The sequence below is a fragment of the Dicentrarchus labrax genome, unplaced genomic scaffold (assembly GCF_905237075.1).
Source record: "Dicentrarchus labrax unplaced genomic scaffold, dlabrax2021, whole genome shotgun sequence".
In the NCBI taxonomy this organism is placed as follows: domain Eukaryota; kingdom Metazoa; phylum Chordata; class Actinopteri; family Moronidae; genus Dicentrarchus; species Dicentrarchus labrax.
The window spans coordinates 10,640,150-10,658,426 of NW_026136714.1; the positions used below are offsets into that span (position 1 = coordinate 10,640,150).

Genomic DNA, 18,277 nt, shown 5'->3' on the forward strand with positions numbered 1-18,277 from the left:
AAATGAGTCAGTGATTTTTGTTTTTTTCTGAATTATGAAAACCTGACATTGTAAAAGGGTGTTTCAAATTCTACAGGGCGGGTGATCTGTCACCAAACACGTGGGATCAATAATTACAATGTGAAGGTTCATGCTGAAATTTGGAAAGAGAGAGAAAAAAAAGTGGGGGTGAGCGAACCAGAGAGAGAGAGAGAGAGAGAGGGAGAGGGAAAAAGCCATCCTCCCTCCTGTAGATCCATCAGTAGGCAGGCAGGAGACGGATGCAAGCTCTCCTCCCTCCCGCTCTGTTGCATTCATCCATTCTCTTAACCCTCCATCCATCCATCCCTCCATCCACCCATCTCTCCATCCACCCATTCACTCCCAAGGGCGTCACAAGGGGGTGACACAAGACCCGACCGAAAGGCGCATACATGTATGCGCGTGTATGCGTGAGTCCTCCGTGTATGTGCGTCTGGTCTGCCCGTGGATCCGCTGACATGAGGAGCTGAAACAGAACCGAACAGGAGGATGAAAATGCTCCGGTTTCGCAGCCCCAGCATCCGCTCCTTGGACCAGGAGGTCCTCTGCACGATCCGGTTACTGGACGACTCCGAGATCTCCTGCAGCATCCAGGTAGACTCATCCACCTCATGCATTGTCCTCTGTTTATTGCACATATCACGTGGACGCAGCGGATGAATTTCCTTTAATTATACGGGTGAATTTAAAACTATTCTCGATTTAATTCTGTAACAACCCCTAATTGTTTGTTATTATTCTGATCATATCGTCATTTTTGTACAAAACAAAGAGCATTTGAACACATTGTTCCTCTAGTTTCCACGCTGCTGTGATTTACGGGAGAGGTTGCATGCTTTGCTCTGTACTGTGAGATGTGACGAGTTTTTTATTATTATTTTTTATTTAAAAGCAACCCAATAGTGATCCCAGCTGAGTCCAAGCAAGATGTGACCCACATGGACGGAGAAGTTAGGATGAAGTTTTTGTTCATAACAGAGGAAATTGCTTGAGGTCCATGGGTGTGGTGGTGATGATGGTGATGATGATGAGGACAGAGAGGACTGCTGTTTGGGTTATTGATTGCAATTACTCATGTGAAGCTGTGTGTGTGTGTGTGTGTGTGTGTGTGTGTGTGTGTGTGTGTGTGTGGGAGAGAGAGAGGGAAACTTCTGTTTCTGTTTCTTCTGCGTATAAAGGTGATGATACATGCTGTTTCCACGCAGCCGGCTTCAAGTGGCCCTGCCAGACAACCAAGAGTCTCTGTAGCACTCAGCTGATAAGAAGCTGCATTGTCACACAGACGTAGACTATTTGGAAATCAAAAGATTTTAGTGTAAGACGAGGATTTACTCTACTCAGGAAAAGTTTCAGCTTTCAATTTAATTAGCAATTTCCAATATAACTTTGAAGAGATCACAATCTTTCTTTCTTTCTAATCACAGTCCTGTACACTTCTGTTGATTACTTGTCTTTTCATGTCAAAATCTGTCTCATTGTGCCACCAAATGAGTGAAACAAGCATGATGAGGTGTTTTTTCTGAGATGTTTGCATGTATATGAACTGCGGTGCAAATATAGAAAAAAAAGGTTATATCCTCAGTCTAAAAGCAGATTGATGATGATGACTTTACAACATCCTGATCTGTTATCTCAAAAAAATGCCACAGTCAGCGGCATCAAAGTTTGAGCAAAAGAGTTGATCTGTGAGTTACAGCTTCATAATTGGTGTTTTCTCTTCATCATTTATCAGGTTTGAGAGGTTTTTGTGTTGTTGCCTTCCCAGAACTGTAGCTCTGAACTGTAGTTGGAAGGCCTCTGGTTTTCTGATAATTTGTAGCTGTTAACATTAACTTTAGCTCAGTGTTTCTGACCAGACATGAAGCCTTGGATTTGTAATGCAGGGGTTAGTGAGAAGGCTTTGGGTTCAAACCTTCTGGCTGTCTTTCTGTGTGCAGTTTGCATGCGCTCCTTGTGCCAATGTAGGTTTTTCTCTGGTGCTCCGGCTTCCTCCCACAGTCCAGATACATGTAAGTTAGGTTAACTGGCAACTCTAAATTGCCCGTATGTGTGAATGTGAGTGTGAATTGTTGGCCATCTCGACGCCAGCCCTGTGATTGACTTCCGACCTGTCCTGGGATCGGCTCCAGACTCCTGCAACACCCCAGTGAATAGTGGGTATAGCTATGGATATATGGGTCGATGGGTTAACGCCAACAAGGAACTGATGCACGAACCACCACGTAAAACGAAAGAAAACTGAACTAGAAAACTGACATAAAAGGAATAACAAGTGATCATTGGATCCAGTGAATTGATAGTGGGCTCTAACTATTCTCATTTGAATACTGGAACCTTTTTGGGCTGCCTGAACAAAGCAAAATAAGTTTCCCCTGTTTACACAAACAAATTAGATCCTGTGTGGCTCATGGTCCCCTCCAGCTCTGAGCTGCAGCTGTTGCCAGAGAGGTAGAAGTCAAATCCTGTGAATCTGCCAAATTGTGACTCATAATTATACAGCACACACGAGTTTAATGGAGAAAATTCAGTTAAAAAAATAGATGCAATGCTACAGTATATACTATTCTATTCTATTAAATTATTTCCAGCATTGCACCAAATCCTTTGAAGCAGCACCAGCTTGTTGACAACCCAGAGAGTTGCACAGAGTTGAGAGCGCAGTGAGTGAACGCAGCTCCGAGCAGCACCTCGTCTCATCCTGAGCCGCCCCCAGAAGAAGTTGTCAGCTGCCCCGGCCCTGTTGTCTGACCCTGAAAGACTGAAAACACTCGCAGCATGTCAAACTAAATGTTTCGCTGGTCTTCCACATGTACCCAATCAATGATTTACAAAACACCGTAAAGTGCACTAAGAGAGAAGGAGAAAGAGAAGCAGAGAGAGGTTGTGTCTGTTTCTTTGTGTTGCACATGCATGTATACCTGCGTGCTTGTGGCTTTGAGAGCACAAAAGTGTGTTAAACTCTCTGTACACGTCTGAGAACATTCAAGTGTGGCTTCTCAGCTCCAAGACAGCGAAGGTGTGTAGGTGCTTTTAGCTGTGTGTTTGCGTATCTATACACGATAAGGAAATGGACATTTATATTTCTAGCTGACTGCATTTTCCAGGGTTTTCTTTAATGGCTTTGTGTTCCGGTGCTGAGCTGCTCCTTCCTACATATTTCATGACATCCTGTGCTCCTCATGCTAACAACAGCACTTCTCCTCTTTCCACTGTACAGAGACTTCCATCTCTTATTTTATCTGCACTGTCGCAGTCTGTCTTTCTTATTTTGTCCTTTCTGCCTCTCTATCATCATCAGGATGAGATGCCAAAGACAGCACTAAATTGAATGCCATTGTAAAAGTCGTGTGATAAAAATGTTCTCAAGTTGTGCTTGTGAGCAAATGCATCACAACTGAATAGTTTGTTTAACATGAGCCTGCAATGTCCGTATTTCCTTTAACTTCTCTCTAAGGCGTCAGTTCTTGACTTTGCATTAAACATGGGTGCATTAGCCTTGTTCCCTTGGGGCACAATGTTTGGCACCGCTTGGATTATCCTGGTTAAATGAAGACTATAAAATACCAATTTTACGCAGTTTTGCCTAAAAATGGATGAATATTTATGACTGGAATGGTCATTGCGTAACATATGTCTCATTACTGTGAGCACAAAAATAAAGGAAAGGCTTATGTTTGAATAGCACCTTTCAACAACAAGGCAATCCAAACTGCTTTGCATAAAACATAAAAGACACAATATAAAAGAAACACAATATTATATAAAAATACCCATATCAATAAGATATTAAGAGTAAAATAAAATGAAAGATAAAAATGAGTTAAAGTGAATAAAACTGAATGCAATGAATTGCAGGGCAAGATATGAATGAATTGCCACAAATTGTATTTAATGAAACTGCAAACAAACTCATTTTAACTTGGAGCAGATGTTTTCTGGGGGTTTGTTTAAGGATATTTAGTAGTTTAGTAGTGCTAATAGTTGTTTTAATTGCTACAGGGTATGATAAGATTTAAATTATTTCTTACTTTTAGAAAGCACACACAGTGACATTGCAGCCCAGTGTGAGTTTCAATGCATGTTCATCAAAATTAAAACACACCATCAACGTTTTTAACTATCTCAAGGTATCTGAGTCTGTTTCCTCATATACGATTCACTGATCAGTCATGTGACTGATACATTTTCATAAATACCAACTATATAAAACAATAATATCAACATTATTTTCTTCAAAGATTCTATTTATAAAATATTTTTAATCTTAAAATTGCAAGAGAAATATAAATAACCATAAATACAGAACATATAATACAATCATCTTTACAGTTTTTATCCTAACACACCAAAATCCATTTTCAACAAATGTTATATTCTTTCAACCACGTTTTTCTAAGATGTTTATGTTTGTGTATCAGGGAGAATGGATGTGTTTTCTTTATCACTATATACACATTTAGATTGATAAATTTTGAAAAGATTTCAGGTTCTGGGTCACAACGACAAGATGACAGCCTACAGCAGAGAATAATTATTTTTAAGTTGTTTACTCTGACTCTAATAATAGCTTGACAGCAGACTATAAGGCAGGTAGAGAGGGTATGTGTGTGTGTGTGTGTGTGTGTGTGTGTGTGTGTGTGTGTGTGTGTGTGTGTGTGTGTGTGTGTGTGTGTGTGTGTGTGTCTACAGCCTGGGGGGTTGAACGTGTGCAGCCTGCTGCTCTCATGTTCAGCGGTAATGTTAAGTCAGACCTGCTGCAGGAGAGACATGTCAAGATCAAAACACAGTGACCTCCTCTGCTTTTCAGTTCCTCCCATCTGTCCTTCTCCTCTTTCCCTCCCTCGTCTCTCTTTCACCCCACTTATTCTCTGCTCCACTTTCAGCTTCATATTTACTCCTCTGGCCACCTTTTCTCACTTTCTATTTTTACATCTCTCATCTATATCTTCTTCCTCCCTCCATCCTCTCTATCTCTCTCTTCCTCCCTCCTTCTTCTCTGTGACACATCATGTATAATTAAGAGAGATCACTGTTCTCCGTGAGGCCAACATCAGTCAGCTGTCAGCGATGCGCTACACCACGAGTGTGTGTCCGTGTGCACATATATTTGTGTGAGCTTGGAGGGTGGGGTAGCCATGGCTCACTTGCATGAAAGATTTAAAAGTAGCCAGTGAGCCAAAGTTCTGCAATTACGGACATTAATTCACCGCACTTAGCAATAAATGACTGCATGGCACAGAAATAGCTTGCAATCAGTTTAAACCTGCCGATTGGTCTGTTTCTATTCTAATGGGAGACACCTTATCAATAATGGGAGATGACATGACTAGTACAAGCTATTTAAAGATGCATATGGAAGCTGGTATTGTTTTTCACTGCGTCTGCCTTTTACCCGGTCAAGGAGAGGTGTGTGTGTGTGTGTGTGTGTGTGTGTGTGTGTGTGTGTGCGTGCGTGCGTGCGTGCGTGCGTGTGTGTTTAGCTGAGGTGGTGCTGGTGTTTTATTTACTAGCTTTTTTGTGGCTGGATGTGTGTGTGTGTGTGTGTGTGTGTGTGTGTGTGTGTGTGTGTGTGTGTGTGTGTGTGTATTAACGATGCTGAGGCAGTGCAATTGTTTCGGCTGGTAGGCATTCTTTAGAACAAGTTATAAATAGCATCAGTTTTCTATTCTTATCCCGCTTGCCGGGGCCTCTTTGATGCTCCTCCGAAGATGACTAAAGAGAAATAATCCTTTTTCTGACTTGTGCTCACAACTGAGAGGAAGCACAGAGAGATGAGACGGCGGGATAGAAGGGAGGGAAACATCAAAAGAAAGAGAGATGGTTGATAAGACAAAATATAGGATGACATTGTCGGTCACATTACGTGAGGTGTGAGGATGACGACAAAAACTCAACAGGGTGTAGGAAGGAGTAGGAGAGGAAATGAGCGGCTGCGGAAAAAACAGATTAAGCAGATTAAAACATGAAACAGATTTGAAATGAGACTGGCAGACATGGGCGGATTTTGAAAAGGGAAGGGCAAACCAGGAAAAGGAAAAGTGTGAAAATGCCAATTGTTGATGGAAAATAATCTACAAAGCTGAAAAGAGGAGAAGAATAAAACAGAGAAGAGAAAGTCTAGACTTTATAGGTCAGAGGTCACACACAGAGCTGATTTATATTCATTGTCTTGCTCAAGGGCACGTCAGCATCGGATCATCCCCTTGAAGGACTCGGTGTCACCATGCTGGGTATTAACCACTACGAGCAACAAGCACACATTTGACCACTACTATAGTATCCATGCATCAAGCACATTTGTAAACTAGGCCTACTTTATCAGCTCATGTTAATGATACATTTATATGCAGCAGAGAATACATGGTCATTTGTTTGAATGACATTTAAGATCATTTTATGGGAGGTTGACATTCAGTCCCCTCATGTCAATGTACTGCTTTAGAATTAGGCAATTTTAGTTTTTAAAAAACTTAAAAAAGAGGCAATAAAGAGTTGTTTTTTTGTTATAATGTAAACTTAAATTCAGTGTAAGAAATAGCAGGATGGGGGAAAAGGAACATACAGCAAAACCTGTACCAGTTTTTTAAAAAATGGTTTGAAAAATCTTTATGACAGTTTAAACACATTAGTCTTAAGCATAGTTTATATTTTCTTCCCTTTTTTATTTAATAAATAGTTGTATCTTGGTGGTGGAGTACTGTGCAACACAATATCTGGAACATGTGGTTGGAGACACTGTCTATATTCGGGTGTTAAGAATTGTTACTCAGCTTGTTGGGTTGCTTCTGTCCTGATTTCTGATGAAGTCTGTCAAAAACAGCCCAGCCAGCATACTGAATGTAACAAGTTTAATATTATTAGATTCAATTCATTTTACGTTAATTGGTATCAACACAACCTTGCAATGAGTCCTGTGTACATATTCTGAAAACAAACAATTAAAGGTCCAGTGTAAAACATCTAGGAACATCTATTGGCAGAAATGGATTAAAATATTCATTGGTATGTTTTCATTAGTGTGTGACAAACCAAACACTGGCTTGTGCTTTAAGTGACTTTTACAGCCACCATAGTTTTACATGATACACGCTTGGAAGGCTGAGTTGCATTCAAATCTGAAATTCACCGCTAGATGCCACTGAATCCTCCAAACTGGTCCTTTAAAACATGTCAAACAGGAACGATCTACACAGTCAAGCATGTATTGTCATGTAATTTCACCCTACACCACTGCGTCTTTGCTGTAGTTTAAACATCAGTGCAACCATGTCTGCATCTAAACATTTCGAGCTGATAAAGAGAAAACTGTTGATATGTGACTGTGAACCTGAACATTACATTATTAAATTACATGGCTAGATCATCTTGTTGTTAAACATATTGTCAAATTATATATACTGTTTGTCAACCATACGGTGTGATTGACTTTGAATCTCGCTAGCATGGCGTTAGCTTTCTGGCTAGTTGCCGAAGGGTTCTTTGAGCAGAGGGACCCTGGTTGGGTATTATCGCTTACGTATAGCACAGAATGTTCTTTGTGTGACGTCATCGTCATAATTGTGTGAGTGCACATGTGATGTACGAATGAATCCCTTTTCCTGCAGGATGTACACATAATTGCCCATTGCTTCATATTGTTAGACATCAGAAAATGAGGGAGAGGCAGTGGCAAGCACGCACCGACAGAGACAAGCGCCAAGAACATGCAAATAAGCACAAACAAACAGACTTTAACCATTAACTCACAGGTTCAAACTGTCTTTTCTACAAACACAGTCTCTCTTTTCTCTGTCACGGATTGTTTGTATGTCTGCCACAAAATTTTGAGCATCCTGCAGTGCAAAGATAAGACAGCTGCTTCAATGCACCCACCATGTGCACACACTTATAACAGTAGTGTCGCAGTAGTATAGTCATACCATCATCATCATCACACTTTTCTCTCTCCTGCCATCCAGCTGTTCACAGAACAAGAGTGATGAAACTCCATTATAATAAAACTGGATTCGGCTCCATATATTGATAATTTATGGCTCTACCTCTAAGCTTATTAGGCTGTTTGGCCATCCATGAATGGGAGCACATGACATGTTTTATATCATGTGTGTTAATTTGTGCATGCCTTTGCGCCAATATATGTGTGTATGTCAGCATCTCTGCACCATTGCAGGTGATGATAAGGTAATTGGTTTTTCTCCTTCCTCACTGGGACAAGGTCGCAGTCACAGCTGAGCGAGTGCTGCTCAGAAGAATAGGGAGGATTATAGGTTTGAAATTCAGTAGTTTAAACAGTAAGATTACAAGTGGAAGTGTATTTGTATACAAAATGATTTGACGCATTATATGACAGAAGATTAGTGTTTCTTACATTTATACTGACATCATCCATTTGAACTTTATCCCTTGTAGACTAAACAAAAGCGATCTTTTAGTTAATGAGCGGCTCTGTTAGGCTACACTAAATGCTAACATCAGCATGCTAACATGCTCACATTGTCAATGATGTTTAGCAGGTATAATGTTTACCATGTTCACCATGTAGCTGGTCAGCATGCTAACATTTGCCAATTATCACTAAACACAAGGCTGAGGCCCATGGGACTGTTGTTTGTTCCTAAATCCAAGTATTGAACAAATAAAATATTTGACCTGATGGTGCTACAGCAAAGGTCCACGGCCACTTTTGACTCATAATTGTGAACCTTATGATGGCACTAAAGGAAAAAAGTTAGGGAATAACTAAAGTCAGTAGGATTAATCCTCCGAGGACCATGAATGTCTTTTGTCTAACATTTCATGCCAATCCGTCCATCACTTGAATTTGATGACCTAAACTATTATTACACTATAAGTGTTTAAGTGTTTTTTTTTTTTTTTAATATAGGAATATTTACTCACTCCTATTGTATGCTGATGATAAAGGATAAAGTCCGTCCATATGCCAAGTTTGTAGCTCAAGGCAAGAGTCCATTACTGTTGTAGGCCAGTGGTTGCAGAGGTTAAACCGAACATACTCTGTTATGCAGCTCACACGATCAATACTACCCGGGAGCTGTGTGGGTTTTATTCTGATATATGACATCGTCTCTTCCTTATACTGCTTCTCTCAGTTTTCCCTTTCACATATAAAACATACAGACAAGCCTGGATTTACTAATCAAACCTTTTTCTGATGAATAGTGTGATGTTGGGAGGCTTTTACAGAGATGGTGGCGAGGTCAAGCATCTCTTTCAAAAGCTTCTCTCTTCCAGTCTTGTAGCGTCAGAGAATCATTTGTATTTGTATGCTGCCTCTGAAGCTTACTTTAAAAATCTGTTTTAAGATATTACTATCCCAGCTTTGCCTGTGTTCTATTCCAGCAGTCTAATCATTAAAATGGTCAAAAACAGTCTTTTATAACTGTGTGTGAGTCATATAAACTCATGCTGTACAACCACATATTGTTGAAACCCACAGAACTTGTAGAGCCCCAGTGTTTCCAAGGATCCCAAATAAATCAGGTTCAATTTTGGGAAAAATATATATAAAATAGTAGAAAAGACATCTAGACTATTTCTATTTGCTGTAATGATGTTCGGGGAATAGAATATGTTTTGGGAAATGAGCAGAAAAATGTGTTCCTGCATCCTGATAAATAGAAGGAGAAGAAAGGTTTTAACTCTCTTCTACTTTGATCCTCTACATTGCTTTTCCCACATCCCGCGTCCACCACATTGATTTGTCTCTTTTGTATCCTGGTCAAGCCTCTGGATCGATCCATTCGTTGGCTCAGGGGGTTGAGCTTTGGGTGGTTAACACAAACTGGCTTTGGAAATATTGGCACTGTTAATAATTGGAAGAAAATGTTGTCACACATGCACAAAAGCCTGCTTGCACACTCATCCTAATTGGCAAATGAATTGGCAAATTGGTCCACTAGCATCTTAAATCTCCATTTCCCTGAACGTTTGCAGCAGTGACAACAGAAAAAGCCATGAATTAGTGTAGCATTTGTCTTTAAGGCAGCCACCAGGCTTTTAAATGGGTTTGTGTGGAGGTAAAGAGGGGCATATCATTATCTAAGTCCCACCACTCTCTCTCTCTCTCTCTCTAGTCTCCTTCACTCCCTCCCTGTGTCTGCAGATTAAGAGTGTGTTGGTGTGTTGGTACAGGGATCACAGGAATTTAACGCTCTTTCTCCTCACAGCATTTCAACTCAGCCAATTAGGTATGCCGTGTCATGAAATGAATCGCGCTGAAGTCGATAAGGACCACTCATAATTGAGCTGGCATGCATATTAATTAAACAACAAGCGGTGTTTAACTGGGCCAGGGCACCCAGGGTCCTAGTGCTTGACTTGTAGTGGTCTCAGAGTCATGATCAGAACAAATCATTTACCTGCTTTAATTGGTATGTTATTATCTCTGAGTGGTTTAATCAATTCATCTGAATATCTAATTTATGATTAAGAATAGCACTCTCACTTAAACATAGGACATAAGTTTATTTTTATTGGTAATTTCTACAAGTTGAATATCAGTGGACAACTATTTTGGTTTGATCTAGACCCAGTTTGTTCCTCACATGTATTATCATTGCTTTTTATTTTTTTCCTAAAGATGAATCCCTGGTGGTCTGTGGAAAACCCAGACAGTTGTTGAACAACAAAGTATTTCCATAATCCTCAAAGACTCTTCCATCCATCTGGGTAAAATAAGGATGATAAAATGAATTTAATCCAAGTTGCTACTTTATTTCCTAATCAAAATATGGTAGCTGGAAAGAACATAATAAATGTCCAGTCTCAATTTGTAAGACTAAAACAAAAAGTTTTATTGCAAGTTATATGCATTCTTCTGTCTTCTTTCCATTATTTTCATACACAATACATCCGTATCTGTATCTGTTTTTGTCCTCTACATAACAAATAGGTAAGGACACATATCAACGCAGAGGAGGAATTACGTTGTTTTCAGACAGAATGCAAAGTGAATTTGAGAGGCGTCATGACGAAATCAATGAAAAGAGTTGAAAACGTGACTGTGAATAACCATGTCTACTATAAATGACCTTTATACATAACTAATTTATAATAGTAAATACATTTTGAAGGAAACGTAATGTAACGTAATGTAATTGTAATGTATTCAATTATTTCAATCCACCGACAGAGGAATGAACAATGGTGATTTGGAGCAAAGACTAATGATAATAATAATCTAAACAGAAAAATAGAAATGCATGGCAAAACTAGAACCTCCAAAAAACTATGTTTTCAGGGAAGTTCATGTCTTATTAAAAGGAGCCAAGCTCCCCTGGTCCCCCTGTAGTTCGCAGTTTGCACACTGGTACAATCTATGTTATTGTGAAGTGTACCAAACATTTTTTTTTATCAAGACAGACAAGAGAGTCTTTAAAGTGGCTATAATTTGACAATGTGAAAGGGTTTGTCACAGTGAACATAGAGAGAATTATCACGTGAATCTACAGCTCCTCTTAACTTTACAGAGATTTATAGAGTTTCAGTTTATTGTTTGCTGTCTGGCTACCACTCTTGGTTTTGGTTCACCCTCATCACTCTCACAGCATTCACTTCGATTTTTTTTCAGTTGAACAGGGATTTATTTTTCAGGGAAAAATCATTCTTAGTTGTTGGACATGAAATGTTACATGACAGGCACAAAGTGAGGTTTAATTAGATCTTTAGTTATTAAAGTCTGCAGTTTTTATGGAATTGTGCACCATTGAGGTCAAAACTTTACTTGAGTTTAACAGATGTTTTTTGACCTCACAATAGATGTAAAAATCAATAATTGATTGAATGTTTTTATACTCAGTATGGGGATATTTTTTCCTCCTCATTTCTGTTTGCTCGGACTGTCTGGACTCGGCCGGCTCTAAGGAGGTTGCTTTAGCGAGAAAAAAATGGTAGAGGATAGATAGACACACTGGAACATACACGTCAAAGTGCACTTTGCTTCTACTAAACTGAATACACTCTACAGTAAGGCTCTATTTAAAGTGTGTGTATGTGTCTGTGTGTTCGAGCGAGGCAGAGAGAAGAGCACTTTGCTGTCATTAGGTGAGATCATGTAGAGACGGGATGACCGGGTTAATTTTTAATGCCCAGCCTTTGGATATATAAAATATGTATTCAGCCCTTGTTGGACATGAGTCTTTATATCTCTCGTCCTCTCTGCCTCACTCGTCTTACTCAAGCCTCCAATTGCTCTTTTATTCACTCTTTTTTTAGCTCTGTCTTTGCCTATACTCTCTCTTTCAGCCTCTCGGCGTGTTTGGCCCGTGTTCACTCTCTGTCTGGTCTGTTTCTCTCTTGGCGTCAGTCCGCCTCTCTTCTCCCCACGAGTGTCTGCCCTGAGAACCAGACAGAGGAAAGGTGCCGTTTGATGATCCGGCTAGAAACAGCTCGCGGCGTGGCTGTTTTTCATTCTTTTTCTTCTATTTTTCTCCTCCCCCGGTGTGTCTCTGTCTGTTTGCTCTTCAGATTTAACAGCTTAGTAACACTATTGTCACAGATCAGCCGAAATCCTAAAGAGATGAAGACAGCCCACACACACACACACACACACACACACACACACACACACACACACACACACACACACACAGTGATGTTTTATCTAACACACACACCACAGGCAGGCCACCATGGAGACGATCACAGCTACACCCACAGGGAGACACACTTGATTTACAGCTTACACTTGTGTCACAGTGACATAACAGTAAACCTGAGCCAGCCAATAGGGACATGCTGTCTCAGAGATCACTGACAGCCGTGGTGATGTAACAAAGGTCACAGGGGACATCCACCTTACTGTGCTGTTTTTGAATACAGTGTTGCTAAAGTTACTTGAAATGTGTAATTAATTACTCATTTGCACATTGATAATTAAAATGAATAACTCAACAGCAAAAGTAAGTTAGTTTTGTTACTCAGCCCAGCTCCTCAAAGGTGCCTTTAAAGGACCAGTGTGTAAGAATTAGTGGCATCTAGCTATGAAGTTTTCCGTTTGCAACTAACTGAACGCAGCATCTGTATTTGACCTGAGAATGTGAACAGTCTGTGAAGTGTGTAGGAGAAACTACGGTGGCTGCGAAACTTGCGGCGTCTTTGGTTTATCCGTTTTGGGCTACTGTAGAAACATGGTGGTTCAACATGGCGGACTACAAGGTCTTTAGATTATTCTAAGGTAACAAAAACATAATTCCTATATTCAGGTGATTGTACACTAATGGAAACATACTTATGACCATTATATTACATTTCTGCCAATAGAGCCTCCTAAATTTTACACACTGGACCTTTAAATAACTCCATATCCTTTATACACATACCAAATGTTGTTTCACCAGGTGATTTGTGAATATAGGCATACCAGTGGCTAACGTTAGCAAACCAGCTAATAAATCACAACATTATAAGACCTTTTTTTCTGGTAGAGAAACTAACCGCCTCCCTACACCTCCAACTGTAACACGTTGCTATGTTCCTACTCAAAACTGAACAAAACATACATATGCTGATAGCATACTATGCTATTCTGTTTGTGTCTGGCAGTAAAAATGGCTGAACAACTGGGGATGGTGGTTAATTAAATATTGATATGATAATATGCGCTGTGTAGTGTGTTTGTGTGGTTAACATATATCTGAACTCCTTCTGTGTATCATGTAGTTGTTTCATTTTTAATTCTTCTTCATTGGTTGTTGCACTGACCTAAAACAGCGTGAAGTCCTTTATGCGTTTACTGAAATGATGTTTGATCGGTGTGTGACTTAAAGGCGCTCGTATTGTGGGCAGTCAAGCTCAAAGCCAAATCTTTCTATTCACGGTGCTGTTTCAGTTTTCACTGTTTTTGAGTTGTGACATTTACAGGAAATATCTGGTTTTGTGGCTCACCTACAATATACTGCAATTACCACACAGAAGAGATTGTTTACTGAGAAATGGAGCATGACTCACTAAGAAATGTATTCAAGCTATTACAGTGTTTACCAAACACAACATATGCACAGGAATTCATGTTTATGTAAGATTACTGAAGACAAGAAGTGATTGACAACCTAACAGGGTCATCTAAGGTGCCGATTTCATAGTCAGTATCATATTGCAGTCACAACTGACTCTTAATGAACCTAAAATAAAGGATAGGAAAGGATAGATGTGACTTGTACTTAGCGATATATGCTATTTGTACAAAATAAATGCATGACTGCTCTGCCTCAAAAGGAAGTTATTTTAAGAAAATTATCTTTGTTACTTCTTTCTACCATCAAGGCGCATGTAATATTTAACACAAAGGAGAAATTGTTGGTTTTAAGAGTTGCAGATCACTTGGAGATGAGAAAGACTTGGAGAAGAGAACCAAGAAAGACTTTAGGCTCCACTGACTTCATTAAAAATAGGCCCATTAAGATAAGAAAAAGGACAGGAAGTGTAGACACTGTTGGAGGTGGAGTAAGGAATGGTGGAGGATAGAAACTCTCAGGTCAATCTCCGCTAACATCCAGAAGACTATGGTGATGATGGGGGAGGTGTGTGTTGCACAATTACAGGTCAGAAAGGATTTCAATGAGCAGCATCCAACTGAGAGGGACATGATGGTGGTGAAGTAATTTGACTTAAAGAAATAGCAGGAATATTGCTTTATGTATTGTTTACTTGAGATGTTAACTTTCTTCTCTGCTGTCAAACTGATTTTTATGAAGGACCAAAAACTGACATAAACATCAATAAATAAATAAGGTAGAAATAACCCTTAACCCTAAATAAACACAGAAATAAATTTATAAAAACACAAACAGCCATTTTTGTTACTAAAATGTATTTAGTTTTTCTTTTATGTATGTATTTATTTATTTATGTTTATGTGATGTTTTGTTCTTCATAGAGTATGAGTGTTGCTTTAACTGAGTGCATAAATAGAGTATGGGCACGAACATATTGGACATCTGAGGTTCAAGGCCTTTAGTTTGACAGGCAGGAGTGCTGGAAGTGTCCTTCTGCTACGACCACTCAACTGCACAGTCAGCTGCTGTCAGTCACTTACCTTATGGTGCGTCTCAGCTGCAAATGTATGCACATAGAATTAACGAACAAAGCTAATGACTTGAGCTCATGACCTTAGCTTGTTTGCTGAGGAAGACTAAAACATACTAACCATTGCTGATGTGCCAACCGTTTGACGTGTCGGATGCATCTCTGCCACACTCGCAATCCTTTCCAGCTCAAACTAATGGGAAGTGAGATGCTGTTAGCTGACAATTTGAAACTCCTTGAGAGCAAAGAAGTGTGTGAAATGCTTTCATAGACAATAAAAACTATCAGGACAGCTGCGTCCTGCCGTGTAAAGCGCATCCACAACAAACCAGGTGCCATAGAGATGAAACGTGAGTTTATGGCGTACTGACTGATTAGTGTTGATTGGCAGTTTCCCATGTGGTTTTCCTGACAAGATGTGGCCAAAGAGACCGCTGTAGTCCTGTGTGTGTGTGTGTGTGTGTGTGTGTGTGTGTGTGTGTGTGTGTGTGTGTGTGTGTTTGTTTGTGTGTTGATGTGGACGCTTACGTGTGTCTCCAGTGGGGAGTAAATCACAACAAGGACAAACAGACGATTTCCTACTGAATCAATCAGTCTTGCTTAACTGAGCACAGAATCCACCTCCGTCAGCAGGTTATAGAGCAGTTATGGGACACACACGCACAAGCACTCACACATGCACATAAACACAAGCCTTGAGGGGATCTGTGATGCATATAATATGACAAAATGGCAATCTAGGGAACATTGACAGCTTTAGTCAATAGGTTAGGAAGGTGCAAATGGAGAGGGGATAGACACATGCAGCATACATGCATATATTTATATTTCCTTTTATATGTGTGTGTATGCATTAGTCACACCTTACATACATCTGAAAGTGTTGTTTTGTGCCCAGTTACGTACACTTAAGTATGAGAATCCTTGTGTGCATCCGCTTGTGATGAGTAGGTATTGATTGAGGAGCAGGTAATAAATGCAGAGTGATTATTGATCTCTCTGTGTCTGCACTGTGTTTATGAACTGCATGCAGACTGTATTTACTGGCATGTTAGGAGGATGGAATATAACCACAGCCGTATATCATCACCAAGAGACCTAAATGTTGCTGACGTATTTCTTTCCATTAACATGTCTTACCATGATAAAACTGCGCATGCATCACAGAAACATTACCCAAGAGGGGATTGTTTGCTGTGATTATGGCGCAGTGCTGCAGCTGGTATCAGATATTTATGTGATAAACATGGATGGAACGATACCTACCAGGATTTTCATTTTAATGTGTTTTATTTATGTATTTACAGAGAGACACCAAAGGCCAGTTCCTGTTGGACCATGTGTGTAACCACTACAACCTACTTGAGAAAGACTACTTTGGTATTCGATATGTGGACCCCGAGAAACAGAGGGTAACTATCCCACTCACATGCACAAGAACCAAAAGCATTAAGACTGAAGCTTACAACTATTTCTGTCAATCATTTAATCATTTTTAATGGAGTTATTTAGTCTACAAAATGTGTATAAAAACTGAAAATTCCATTCCCAATTTTAGATTTGCTTGTTTTGTCTGTCCAACAGTCCAAACTAAAAGATAGGCAGTTTAAAATGATATAAAAAGAGAAAGAGTAAAGCTAAAATCAGCAATTGACCCTTCCTCAGCCCCGCCCCTTTTTGAACCTTGGTCAACTGTCTCCTTTCCTGTACTTAGATATGCTATGTGCTATGCTCGATTATGTTGACTAAATTTTGAAGATGGTTAAAAGATAAAAGCCACATATATAGACAAATCTTAAGTTAGGAGAGAACATGCAAACTCCACACAGAAAGGCCCTGCGGCAGCCCAGATTTACACCCAGGACCTTCCTGCTCTGAGGCAAGTGTTAATAGCGCTAACAGACAGTGCTAACCAGTGAGCTCATACAAATTTTACCACATCAAAAGTTAGCAGAATCAAAACAACAACAAAATAAAATTAAAGAAAATAAAGAAACTGATGATCACACGTACTTACAGTAAACAGCTCCTCTGAGTCAGCATGGCTAAAATGGGATTGTTGGATATTAATCAGGAGGCACTCGGTACATTTTATTACAAGTTCAAGTGACAAATAATAACAAGAACAAGTCTCCATATTTCAAACATCCCACACACAGAAGAGACCAGATGCTTTGTCTCAACAGAAACTCAGTCAGGCTCTAGCTGCATTTAAAATGCAAAATGAGAAAGGAAAGGAAGCAAGCAAATATTAGCGAGACGTGTTACAGCACAAAAGGCACAGGACAAAAGATTGAGGTAAATAAAACTCTATAAGAGAATAAAGATTACAAACTGCAGTTTAAAACACTGCAAAGTTGTTGAAGTAACTAGTGTAGCAAGTGTTTTTATGTAATTGGATGGGTGCAGCCAATTTATGTTGTAATAGATTTGGAAAAAAATGTCCAAATGTGCCAAAGGGATAGAGGGCCAATAGGTAGCTTTCCTTCAAATGTTTAAAGGTCACCACTTCTCCCTTATAAGCACCACTGAGACGTTGATCAAGGCCCTTAACCCCCAACTGTTCCAGTGGAGCTGCTCAGTGGCCCAAAGGTCAGACTGTCGTACCGCCAATACAGCTTTACTCTTAATGAAACTTCATTAAATAAAAAAGTGTCATTATAAGAACATTGTATACTGTAATATAAATACAAATGTTAAGTTCATCCAGCAGGGTCAGAACAGTCAGTTTAGACAGTATATTGATCTTCTAATGACCAAAAATAGAAATACATCCAATGACGCACTTAAATGCATGTAATTTTCTGATATGATATTCGTCTTTGATGCACTGAAATTGCCTCAAATTGCTGAGGTTAAGCATTGTGTCATTCAGTTATTTGTCAAAAACATAATGAGATTTTTGATTTGGAAAAACTTGTGTTGTTGGATCTCACTGAAATGGTGATACACACTCCTTAAACTGATCTGCTCTAGAGGTCAGTGTCCTTACTTAGGGGTAACATTTGTCTTTTTTCCTCTTTCTTTCTCTCTCTCTGTCTCTCTCTGTGTCTCTCTCTCTCTGTGTCTCTCTATCTGTGTCTCTCAGCACTGGCTGGAGCCCAATAAGCCCGTGGTGAGGCAGATGAAGTGTAAGTGTCACTTCTGATCCCTCTGGTTTTCTGTGCGTTTTGCACTCGTGCGTACACATTCCTGTGTGTACATTTGTGTG

General features: G+C 39.6%; 1 protein-coding gene across 4 annotated transcripts in view; it reads left to right on the forward strand.

Moving 5' to 3' along the window:
• The first annotated feature begins 175 nt into the window (after positions 1-175).
• frmd3 (FERM domain containing 3) overlaps positions 176-18,277 on the forward strand; it is a 57,014-nt gene continuing 38,912 nt past the window's right edge. For 2 of the 4 annotated variants that reach the window (XM_051421625.1, XM_051421626.1), the window contains exons 1-3: positions 176-615; positions 16,374-16,478; positions 18,155-18,197. In XM_051421625.1, the coding sequence (XP_051277585.1) occupies positions 511-615; positions 16,374-16,478; positions 18,155-18,197 (253 nt within the window). In that variant the 5' untranslated portion in view covers positions 176-510. The remainder of the gene's footprint in view (positions 616-16,373; positions 16,479-18,154; positions 18,198-18,277) is intronic. The other 2 variants (XM_051421627.1, XM_051421629.1) reach the window with 1 other exon arrangement.